This window comes from Haemaphysalis longicornis, unplaced genomic scaffold (assembly GCF_048455015.1).
Source record: "Haemaphysalis longicornis isolate Haplotype H1 unplaced genomic scaffold, Haemaphysalis longicornis Haplotype H1 scaffold_5, whole genome shotgun sequence".
Lineage (NCBI taxonomy): Eukaryota > Metazoa > Arthropoda > Arachnida > Ixodida > Ixodidae > Haemaphysalis > Haemaphysalis longicornis.
In genome coordinates this window covers 37,557,780-37,570,355 of record NW_027526385.1, presented here as the reverse complement: position 1 = coordinate 37,570,355, position 12,576 = coordinate 37,557,780, and the positions used below count along the sequence as shown (strand labels likewise).

General features: G+C 43.8%; 1 protein-coding gene across 1 annotated transcript in view; it reads right to left on the bottom strand.

Moving 5' to 3' along the window:
- Positions 1-1,732: 1,732 nt before the first annotated feature.
- LOC144138061 (mannan-binding lectin serine protease 1-like) overlaps positions 1,733-12,576 on the bottom strand; it is an 83,909-nt gene continuing 73,065 nt past the window's right edge. Inside the window, exons 13-15 of the mRNA XM_077670135.1 lie at positions 9,362-9,561; positions 7,879-8,146; positions 1,733-5,025 (exon numbers count right to left, since the gene is read on the bottom strand). Coding sequence (XP_077526261.1) covers positions 4,807-5,025; positions 7,879-8,146; positions 9,362-9,561 — 687 coding nt within the window. The 3' untranslated portion in view covers positions 1,733-4,806. The remainder of the gene's footprint in view (positions 5,026-7,878; positions 8,147-9,361; positions 9,562-12,576) is intronic.

Below are 12,576 nucleotides of genomic sequence, written 5' to 3'. Positions count from 1 at the left end.
AAAACGGGTAAAGCGCAGCAGTATTTCGGTATTTCGATGTTGCAACAAACATAAACGTGTTTCGATAGGTCACGATGATAGTGGAGAGTGGAGAGGAAATGTCATCTTAACACCGCTCATCTTGATAAATTGAGCAGAGTGTTCCATTTTTCCGCGATTTGATCTCGCACTCTTCTTTTTTCTTTCATTTTTCATATCGGCTGCGGTAAAGTACGCGATGGCAAAACGCCAAGGCAAACTCATGAATTGCTCATTTCAACGCTTCGAGAAGGTAGTTTTCTGGAACGTACGAGTTCGTGTGTGGCGCGCCGATGCTACAACGGGTCTACCGTGTGGGCTGAGAGGAAGGGCGGTGATTATCCTCTATAGATGATAATCGTCGACCTCCCTAATGGCTACGTTTCTGTTATAACAGAAACGAAGCCGCAGTAGCCAGAAATCCAACCCACAATTTAGTGCTCGGCAACGCAACGAAGTAGTGAGCCGGCGAAAATTGCCGCTGCATGCAGGCTCCTGGCTTCAATTTCCCACCTACTCTTAAAAATAGAAAATTCATTCTTAGGCTGGAATGCGCTAAACTTCACAATAGAATGTAGCATAGCAAATGGCTGCAGCTAGCTGTTAGTAAAAGCGAATTGTTAATTGGATAAAAGGAAATGTTCTACCACGGCATTGCCGTCACTGCGTCGATTGAGTGCTCGTGCTTACAAGCTTAGTTTCCGTACTGGGAAACCCACCCGCGCTACAGCGGGCGGTTGTCACTGTCTGGGTAAAACATTCCTGCGTGAAAAGCTATAGAACCTAATCGTAAGTGACAGCCTTTTCGCTATATACGTTCAGCGAGGGTATTTCTCCTAGTTTTACCTGAGTTTGTAAAAGAATTTTGCAGTGAAAGCTACATCTGGTAAGATGTGTTGAATTTTGTTTTGCTCGACGTGCCCGCCGAAATGAGTCACGTCAAAGGAGAGTTTAGAGCGAAACTGTCAATCGAAGTGAGCACACTGTCCGCCGATTCAAATGATGACATAACCTGCCTACCTCATTCCCTCTTCTGGTCGTCGCAGCCAGTATGAACCAACCAGCACGTCCCTTATGAATTTTCACAAGAGGACATGTCAAGCGCACTGCAATGACTCGGCAAAGTCACTCGGTAAGAGTTTTTTGGTAAAAGAATGGAGTTTTTTTTTCTAAAGAGGCGGTGGTTGCTTTCGGAAGCGACGCCACCCGTGTGGTCAGGGTTGTGCAATAAAACAGCGCCAGGAGCAGTTGATATGGTGAGAACGGCGGGAACCCAAATAGTAACCCATGGCGGGAAATTCAACGAGGACTGTGAGAAGGCGTGGAAGGATAGTTCGCTTAGACGATGGCGCGGACTGCTACGAGAGCGAGCAGTGTTTTAATGTGAAAAGTCAGTTAACGAGGGGTTTTACTATGAGTAGGGCGATGATAATGATGCCACACGTCTTTCATTTATTGGTATGTTGGTGGCCCTATGATTTCTACCCCGTATTCAAGGCACTCTGACATCTGCACGCGCAGTTATCTGGGGCAGACGACAAGTCGATAGAAATGGCTTGCAGCGGCCATGAGCACGTCCGTTTTAAAAACCAGTACGCTAGTTTATTTTGCGTAGAGGTACTAGCTATTCTTGCACGAATGGAGCATCCTTCGTTGAAATTGGGGGCGAATAGATTAAACTTCATCTCAATTTACAAGCAGAAAAGTCCACACGTAAAAAAGCAAAACAAAGAACACTTTATTCTGCAAAGTTCCACACATTCACAGGTGGCTTAGTGCTTTCTTTCAAGTATCGCACTGTACACAAATATGACAAAAAACATACGTACATATAAGCAAAAACTGTAGATGAAACTCAACGACTGAAGGCGTCCTGCGCAATATAAATACTGACTACATGATTCACTCAGACACATAGGTTTTATGATGAGTACACAAAAAGCACATTTGTAATTCCCTCTGCTTTGTACAAACTCTCATGGCCTGTAACTTTTCTTGAGCATCTTTCAGTTATACATCGCTCCACAAAGCCAATACTTGTGGTGGCTTCGAACATTTCTCTTTGTGTATATCAGATTGCCGGAGCATTTCTTTAGAGGCAAACAGTAATACCTCTGGGACCATTGCAAAGCAACCAAGAAAAATCTTCTGTTCTGATATACATATCCGGCTGTCACTTACAAATTCACACTTCTCTTCGTACGTGCGACGATTAGCTCGCACTTTCTTGACCCCTATATTTCTTATACCGACAATAGCAATGCAGCTTCACATTCGGACAAGCGAAGATCAGGAAAGCATTAGATACTTCCATTTAACATAGGTTGCGATTTCACCGAGATGATTTCAACAACTAACACGAACGCTTCTGGTCATTCAGTACGTTACGTGGTAGAGACGGTGCGCCAGGAAAGGCGACCCTACTCCGAGCCATGGGACCTTTCGCCTCCCCCTTTTAAAGCGCTGTTACTAACTGTAAGGGATGAAGACAGTCTGTCATTTTAGGTAAAAATAAAAATAAATTAAAGGAAGATTCATGGATGGATTGCTAGAATGCTTGAGAATCTCGCCCATTCCGTTGTTCAGCAGCATCGGCATTCTGCCGCCATCGAACACATTCCGTATTATTTTGACGTCTATTCGTCCTCCAGTAGCTGTCCACTCCATTTCATAGTGCGAGTCGACGGTGACAAACATAGTAGAGACGCGCGAATATGTGCTCGAACACCAACGCCGGCACGTGTACCTGACCCCGAGCAACGCGGCCGGTAAAAAGAGCCGGAGTACTGAGCTCGGTAGCTCATACGCAATATGGCGACCGCAGATACGCACTGCACAAGCCGGGAGCACGAGGAAAGGCTAGCGAATGGGGAAGTGCAGGAAAGGCATTGAGCCTCTTCAATGACGTCACTTTTTTCACTCTCCAATGCAGCTACCTCCCCGCGCACTCTCCACTCTATTGTCGTTCTGCACTCTTCTGTCACACACTCTGATGAAGGAAGGACGTAAAGATTTTACAGACATGCTTCATCTATTGATCGTGCAGTTTTATAGAGGAAGACAAAATGGTAGTGTTTTAGAGTACACTCATGAACAAATGAAATACAAACATGAAAATATGAACAAGAACACTCAAAATTGAAAAATACTTTCGTGGAAATCCTATAATGGCGTGGTACAGGTATATTTGAAAAGCCATCTTTCAGATCTTTGTCCCTAATTAAGCCGCCCGTCAATATGGCTTGCATGGAAAGAAATCACGCTATTTGTGTGTTCTGGTTAATATTTTCGTGATCGCGTTTCGTTTCTCCATTACAGTGAATGAGCCATCGCATGTAAGACAAGATTGGCCTGAAGTTTCACCGTAATAAATCACCTTTCTGGGTGCAAACTACACAGGAAGTTGAGTCTATGTGGGCGAAGGATTTGTAACAATGAACAACATAGCTCAACAAAGCTCAACATGCTGAAAAATATCGACGCCCGCACCATCTGCCTCCCCTCTACCAAGTACCGTTCGACAGCAGACCAAGGCGATTCATATTCAGATCTATCAATATATAGTGATCAAAAACTCGATTTTGAGACTCAAATATGGCTCCAGCATTGGCGCTGAAACACACTAGACATGTACTCAAAAACGAGTATGCACACAAAAACTGAGCAAATAAAAATATAGCTTAAATGACTCCGCCAACCTAGAATATGTGTACAAACTCAACTACGCTATTACTGGATGGTCTATAAGGGAACAAACGTAATACTTTGTTCCCCAAGCTGTCTTTGCTGTTCTATGTACCGTTATCATTTCTGAGTTAAATTGGCACTGCAGAACGGTTGACGCTGCGCTAACAGGTTGAGCTAGAGACAAACGACAAGTTTGTATTTTAGGCTACACATTTGCGCAGCCAATTTCACAGCACGGATTGTCCGTGCTATGTAATTCATTGCATGGTTTCAAGGCAAGCTTTATACACTAACTACTAAGGACAGCCGTTTTTGTAGTCATTAAAGCTGCATGCTTGCGAATGTTACGTAGTGTCTTGCCTTATACCACTGAGGTATACACAGCATGAATGAAATAACGTCACAATGATGATAACACAATAAAATGGCTCTGCCTTAACTTCGCGTCGTATACATCACAAACACCCTCAAGTTCAGAAAAATCCAGTTGCTTAAAAAATAGTACGTCATAGTAAGAGGGGATGGGGAAAGGGCAAGTGGTTCATGAACATCACCCTTTTGGCTATTTATGTAGGTTTTTAAGTCACCGTGTCAGTTGCTTGAGTACTGCGTCTGTCGTACATCTGTCTGATTTATGTTGCTTTCGTTATTACTGTACTCTGACATGTTTCCAAACCAATTCCTCCTCATGGTAACGTTCTCTAATTCCTCCTGCTTGATTTTTCTAGCTCTGTATGCGTTTATATTCGTGCTTACTTTCGAACAAATTACTGGCAATATTGTTTTTTCTCTGTTCGAATTCCACGTCCCCTAAATTCGTATCTCTTCTAGCAGTAAGCTCGCCTGGAAGCTTAAATCTCTCGCATTGGACGGATTTATCAGCGCCTATGAGCCCGTCATACGCGCTTTCAAATTTCCCTAAAAATCGGAAATTCCATAGATGAGCTCCCAGTTTTCGGATATCTTACACGACTGACTACCATTCGCGGAGTTTAATCGGCGGTAAAAATGTCGTGAACATCCGACTTCACAATGCCCGCAAATGTTTCACATCGTTTCAAACAGGCCTACATTCACGTAAGCAGAAGAATTGCCCTCTTCCTAGTACAAAATCTTTTCCTTGATCCAGCTGTGGTAGTTACTGACTTTGGCGTAGTATCCGTAATGGTCCTTGCGGCCACAACCCACGCCCCAGCTGACGATGCCGATGAGGTACCAGCGGTTCTTTCGCTGCACGACGAAAGGCCCGCCACTGTCGCCTTTGCACGCATCGCCAACAATCTCTTGCTTGTATCCGGCACAAAACATGTTTCTTGTCACCTGCATTAATTAAGGAGACACGAGAACGGTCAAAACACTCTCAGGAACAAATGAAAACGGTTTTTGATGCAGCTACAACACACGTAGGGACCTCTGATGCCACTACAGGATCACGTTCGCAGCATTTTTGCTCTAGCAACCAAAATAGCTCGATACCATTTCCTCAAGGTGTGAGGGCGAAGCAGAAGAAAATATTCCTATATACAAACAGTGTATACGGGCTTCGCGTGCCATAGCAAAGGAAAGGCTTCGAATAAAATTGCATCAACTTACACCGCCAAAAATGCTGAAAAAAAAAACAATAAAGCGCTTTGCAATAAAACTTTGCTAAAGACTGCATATGCAATTCAGGAACTCATCGGACCAGCATGCGAAGGATTCTACTCCGAATAGAGAATGTACTATAAACGCTGTTTGTCAAGCCTGCTGAGCATCAGTAAATGAATGATGGCCACCCAACTGGCTACCCTCCAGCGCCTGGTGTGGCCTCCAACCAACTGTCTGCCATGTAACGCGACAGTATAAGCTCACACCACTCCTTATATAGCTAAATATGCACATCTGCCCTTCGCCCCTCGTGCGTCAATAACCTCTGAAGCTTATTAAAATATTCGCTTCTTCTGTGTCGTTACTTTTGTTACGGTCGCATTAGGCGCGGCAATTGCTTTACTCGCGAACCCATAATTTTGTCATTCAGTCATTCAGAACAAAGTCTCAAGATCCATAAAGATTTTCTTATGGTCGGGTTAGGGTTTTTCGTCTTCACGATCACATCGATTGACCCAGTATATTGCTATAATATACTATTAGATTGTATTTTTTTTTTCAAATAATTAAAGACCCAACTGGAGGCTCAAAATAAGTGTGTGTAGATTTACACGCCTACGCGAAATTTTCAAATCAAATCAAATCAAATCAAAAGGTTTATTTGTTTCAACACAAGGTTGGGGTTACATCAGGCGAAAAGCAGTTGCGTACTGCTTGAGGGTGCCTGACGACCCTTGCTGCCCTAAACAAAATACCCAGGGTAAAAATTTACACAAAGTTCACTGAATATTCTCACAAAATTGCGTCAGTGAGAACCACACAAAAAAAAGTATTGACTTCAACCTAAGACTATATACTTGAGAAGCGAATCTGTGGAGTTGCAACCTCGAAGCTGACCTGGTATCATTTATAGTAGTCACAGCCCCATCAACTAACTCAGCGGTCGGCAACCTGTGGCCTCGAGGCAGTACTCTGCGGCCACCTGCACGGCGTCATAATCCCCCCTTCCCTTGTAACTTCCTATCCGAAGGCACACATGGCAGTTTTTACCTGAAGTGGGACCTCAAATGAGGCTCACCAAATAAAACTTCAGGTCCCAACTAATCTATGAATACCTCTACAACTTCCTTCGTCTGTCGGTGAGCAACTTTGATGTAGATATTTGCGAGTTGGCTAAGAATGCAACACAAAAAGTAGCATTGAAAGAGTTTTTCCTTCTAACCTTTGTTTCTAAATTGCAACCTTGTGAAACGTGTGCTGAAAATAAAAGTGATGTTTATTCGTTTTGTTTAATATTGTCAATTCTCCGGTTATTTCTTCGTTGCTTGCAAAGCCCGCACCCCCCCCCCCCTTCCACACACACACAATGTCGGCGTGTCGGCTTCAAGCAACTCGGCCCGCAGTTGCCGAGCCCTGAACTAAGTGGCCAATCCATCATTACTCCTCACAAACAGCGAAGGTACGAATTAAATTGGAGTGCGCTAATAAATCATAGGAGGCAGAATGGCTATTAAGATTCCCGCTAACTTTCCTCTCCGCTTGAGATAGAAATCTCAGTCCGGTTGCCAAAGACGGACACTACCGTGCACCCGCTTCCCTCTTAAGCGTGAAGTGACGTACTAAGCAGAATAGCGCTTCAGTTTATTTTTCTTCATGGTGCATTGTAGAGGGCCTTTTCTAGCCATGTGAAAGAAGGGAACACGAAAACACGAAAAGCTGAGGTACGAAGAACACGTTCTCCATTAAAATCAAAAATAAATACCATCCAAAATTTTACACATGGTGGTGAAGTACGGATATAAATACCTTCTCTGCGCGATATTTAATTTAAGAGTGGTAGGAAACTCTGTGGCATGGCAGTAACAGATGTATTCATGGCAAATGAGATATGAAATCCCCAGATATATTTGTCAGCAATAATCAGCACTAATCATCAACGTAATCGTAAGCAATAGCCGGTTTGCTTTCCGTGTAGGGCAAAAGCAACTCCCATAGATTCCCAGCCACCTCTATCATGAGTTTGCTGTCCCCGTCCATGTTTCTACAGCAAATTCCTCGGTTCGTGTTCCATCTAAACCTTGCAGCTTAGTGATTTTTTTTACGTTTTATTTGTAGCCACTCCGTTAATGGATGGTCCACCTCTTGTACCTCACGTGCTTGAGCAGCCTAACACTACTTCTTTCGCTTAATTTGAACTAAATTATCTTCCTCCAGGGTGTTTTTCTTGATTTACACTGCTGTTTTCTTTTCTATAGGAGTTACCAATAGCATCCTTCCTTTCATGGCCCGTTGGGTAGGTCTATCTTCATTCTAAGGTGCTCAGTGAGATTCGAGATTTCTTTCCGCAAGTCATTACCAAAGTACAACACATTGGGTGTATACCAGTTTTTTTAGCTCCTGTTAAACATTGTCGAGCTTTAAATGCATCAGTTACTTCATATGGTGTAGTGCCATTACAAACTCAGTACACTGTACACTATACGCTGATTGTAGGCACTTCTAAAAGCATTATTCGACTGCCATGCTACATCAGTTACTCGACGCTTGCACAAACGGCATACCAAGGTAACAAGGGAGAAATAGTACCGGGTAACTGGTTGACTGCTGGCAGGTCCTGTGGTCGATGATGGGCAGCCTTATCTCTTGTAGGAAGCGGGGCACAGTGTTGGGACTCTCGGTGAGTTGACCCCAGCCTGTGACTGTACCCAGCTGTACGTCGTCTGAACTGAAGAAGTCGCGCTCGATTGTAGCGCTGTCACCCAGGCACACTGGAAGGATGTAGTCCGTGAACGCCACTCGGTCGGCCAGCTGAACCAGCGCAATGTCGTTGTCGAATGTGTTCACGTTGAAGTTCCTGCGAAAACGCGCAAGGGGCCATTTTTACCCTGCGTTCACTCACATCTGAGACATTATTTTGTATTTTCAATGATAATATTTTACACTTCTTGCCTCGTTCACCCACGTTCAGTGACTCTATTCTTTATCTGCAAAATGTAGTGATTTTATCAAGCAAGACGTCCAACTGTAACTCAGCAAAAGTGGAAAGCTTCAGCCTTGGAAAAGAAAGGCAGAAAATTATTGTACATTTATACTTACAATATTGTCGACGGAACTTTCACCCTTTTAACTTCCTGAAAACCGGTTTGGTGTGCTAAAGGCAATTTTTTCCCGTTCATTGGGATTCACAATGCACCGACAAAAATATTGTAAGAATACGTAATACTTACATTAATTTGAAGCTATGAATAATTAACTTTCTGAACAAACTTCCACCCTCTTCAAATTGCACAAGCTTCAAACAAGAACAAGTGTTTGGGCGTGGAATGTTGGTAATATTATTAGAACTTACCCTGGGTACACTCTACGAATCACAACCATGGGGAGCGATTACGATCATTTCGACTGAACATATTTCCGGCTAACAGCGGCCAAATGGCTTTAGCTCACACGCACGTTTACCTTAGCAGCTGATGGAAATTTGTTGAGCTAGAAAGTGAGAAGGATAACAGTGCTGCCAGCAATACGTCACGAAGTTTCTTTTCTCCACGGAGCATAGCTAGAATTCATTCTTTTCAGGCATTCAGAATGGTGGCTTTGCCACAAATACATTTGCTGTTAAATTTACACTAGCGCGTTAATGTCTGAGTAACCATCAGCTTATACACAGTCATTGGCTTAAAAATACGTGACAGTTAATCCAACAAACATCAAGCAAAGCACCCGGTTGCGCGCGTTACAAAGCAGCTTGGCCACAGCGAGTGGAAAATTTCTAGGACGTTTTTAGAATCAAGCATTCTATTTTCTACGGCTAATATCACGTGGTATTGGGCGTATGATTACGTAGCACGGAAAAGAAAGTCTGCAGGTCGCAGTTTCAGCTATTAATGGCACTGCTTTCATTGCCCAGTGGCCATGCTTGTGCTCTGTGTTTAACCGTCATGACATTATGCGTGAAACCACAATTACCAACACAAAGCACGTGGTGTGCCAAAAGGGTAGTGGAGCAATAGTATAATGTAGCCGAAACTCCGTTTCACAAAATACTGTGCCGAGTAGTACATGTACTCACGGATGGAAATGCACGTCGACGATTTTGGTGACGACCTGCTGTGGCTCATTTTCAAAGATGTCGTATTTCCCGAGCTTCACCTCCACCTCGTCTATGTGGATTTCGTCCCTCTTGAAGCAGTGCGATGCTGTCAACACCCATTGGTCGTTGACAAGGCTGCCACCGCAAAACGCCTTCCGCAGCTCCGTCCAGAACATTACCTGCGAAGATGTAACAAGGGTTTGTAACACGCGTGTGTGCTTCCCATTAAAACTTAATGAATCCGCAATAGAGTGAGCGCACAAAAACTGTTTGTCATTATTCCCAACTACATTTTTATGCGCAGAATGTGGTGCAGGGCTTGCTTAGTTCTATTAATTCTTTGTCCTGATTGTTGCATAGAATATAAGGGCCCAAAGTTCTAATACGACAGTCTTGCGCACTGCTTTGTTCAGATAGCGAAAACCTCTGTTCAAATTTTCACATTAGTTCCCTACAAGGGTATGCGGTGCCCTCACGCCCCCGTTGGGTATGCGCAGGCCGACATAAGCCCTCACGTTACATTTTGAGGCCTAACGGACCTTGATGGGCAATGAGTTTCATGATGCTTGGAAGGTCGTTAGGTTCAACGTTCGGATCACATAGCGTTGAGGCTAACAATGGCCTCAAAATAGCTTAACGTTAAAGCCCAACAGCATATCCATTCAGGGGGATCGATAAGTGAAGAAGACAAGTGCTGGTTTGGGCCTGTTAATACGACATTTCGAAAGTTTGGCGGCGCTGACACAAACAAGGACAAGCACCCCGTGTGTCCGCTCGCTTCTTCCTTGTTTCTGTCAGTGTGACCAAATTTTAGTCTGTGATGACATCATCCGCCAAAGGTCAGAGCCAATTCCTCGATGCGTGATTAATTACATTCTACATCGCACCAGAAGTGTCGGGCTTGCGCCTGTCTCGTAACTGCATGTCGCTTCTCGGATACCCATTTCGGTCGACGAAACGTACCCGCTTATGAATCTTTAATGCCCACTTGGAGGGGATTGGCCAGTGACGACGACAAAAACTATTAAAGGCTCCTGGCTGATCCACCGATACCCATGGGCAGGGAAGCCCGCATACCTACCCACATCACCTATGCCTCCAACACTCACGAGAACTGAGACTCAAGCAATCTCTTACTACAACAGAAGTTTATGTGACCTTGTAAACTTTCAAGACAGTCACTTTTTTCTGCAGTACATGTAAATAAAGCCAGTTAACCGAATATTGACACGTTTGGTTTAGTTGTACCCAGTCAAATTACTTCCAAAAATTATACCTGACCTAATATAAATTAATCAATTTGTAAGACTTCCCTCAATCAAGGTACGTTATGAAAGGTTATTTGTCTTACTGTGTGTTAACAACTGAAATGTAGCTCAGCCTGACCACCAATCGAATCGTGGCTTTGGAGGGCATTCTGACCCTAAAACAGTTGACAGCAGCAAGTCATAGTGTCCTCGAAGGACTTCATCTATGAAGGTGAAATAAATAAGTTAAGAATGCTTCTGCCTTGCTCAACAACACAGTTATGTAGAACTTACAAGTAGCATCTGTTTAAGTGTTTTAACAAGACGCTGTTTGTATTCGAATGTTCCGTCACTTCAAATATTACAAATTTGGTTTATTGCGGTCGCGACTGTCCCCCAGAGGCATCCTAAAGGGGCAGCCAACCACTTTTTGTGGAGTTCATGCACTCAACTTTCTGAATTCTGAGAGGTGGTGCCACGCATACTGTCTAAACGTGACACTGCCGCTCGTATGCAAACAACTCCGTTTCGGTTTCAATGCTTGATTCCAAAACCAGATAAAAAGATAGCAAAGACTGCACTTTGTCATTGCATTAGCAGGGGCAAAGGTGCTAAGTATCCCTTCTATCTCACGTACAGTTCTAATTACGTTGCCGTGCGGCACAATGTCATGGTTGGCAGCATTCATTTTTGCGGCGTATACTAAAGCAGCCATGCAGACAAAATACAAGTTTGTTTTATTGGAACAATTTTGAGTTTTATAGTGTACCCCACGCTTGTCCGGAAGTAAACAATGCTTTATTCACAGAGAAATTAATCGATTTCAGGGTTAAAATTTTGATTCTCAAGCCATATCGTGTGTTTTAGTGACGACTGCAACGATGACACCAGCACAGGTCTTCAAGCGAAATGTAGTGCGCTATTAGGCTCTTCAGCCGACCGCGGAGGCTTGTTTACCGTCATTCCTCCTAGATTGAGCCGTCATACAGCGCCGAGCCATTTTCTGCCTTTGTTTTGTTTGTTACCGTATTTGCACCTGGCTTGTTTTTGTTAAGGTAGAAAATATTCGTTTCGTGAAATGTGGTGTTCGCTCGACACATATGATCACGTAAAACACCGGCTTACGCCAATTAGCCAGTGTCGTCTGAGACAATCCCAAAGCGCTGCACTGCTGTGCATCTGAAACAAGCAAAGTGCATCCAGTACCAACAGCAGCACGCATCAGTACTTCTACGTTTGCGTGTACTTTCGTGACTTCCACTGTTTACTTCGACATTCTTACTGGAATAAAAAAATGTGCCCAACATTTAAGCTCAAATATATTGTTCTGCAAGCTTATAAGCCCTGACTATTTTGCATTTGCTTTTGTCGGCCTCAGCCATCGCACAGCTGGACATATAACATCATAGGCTTTGTTGCGGAAAATTACCTAGTGGGTCACATGGCCATTTTCTTTTTACCTAATTATATAGCTTATTTGAGCGAAGACTAGGTCAAAAGTGGTGTCAGTATGATTCTGACGAGGCGATCTTTCGAATGAACCAAACTTGTGTTTTTTCTTTCGTGGCCCCTTTAAAGCTTGTCAATCGAAGCACTGCTCTGTCAAACGTTCTAGGGCCCTGTCTGGAAACCCGTTTTGCTTAAAAGTATTTTAATTGATGCTTTCCTTAGGGATATAGAGGGCATACACTCCACAAAATCGGTTGGCCGTCCCTGTAAATGTCCTGTATTCATGAAGAGTGATATCTTCAGTATCACCAAGCGTGGTGCGCACTCTGAAGGGACCGCATAGCGGCTCTAAAAGTTTCATAATTAACAAGCGCAGCAAGGACGCATGGCGCATCGGTGGACGTTATGCCGCATTGATGACGTCCAAGCGCCGCAATGGACTTACGTGTGGTTAAAGGACAACCATGCACCACTGCGATTATCGAGACAGTGTCACAT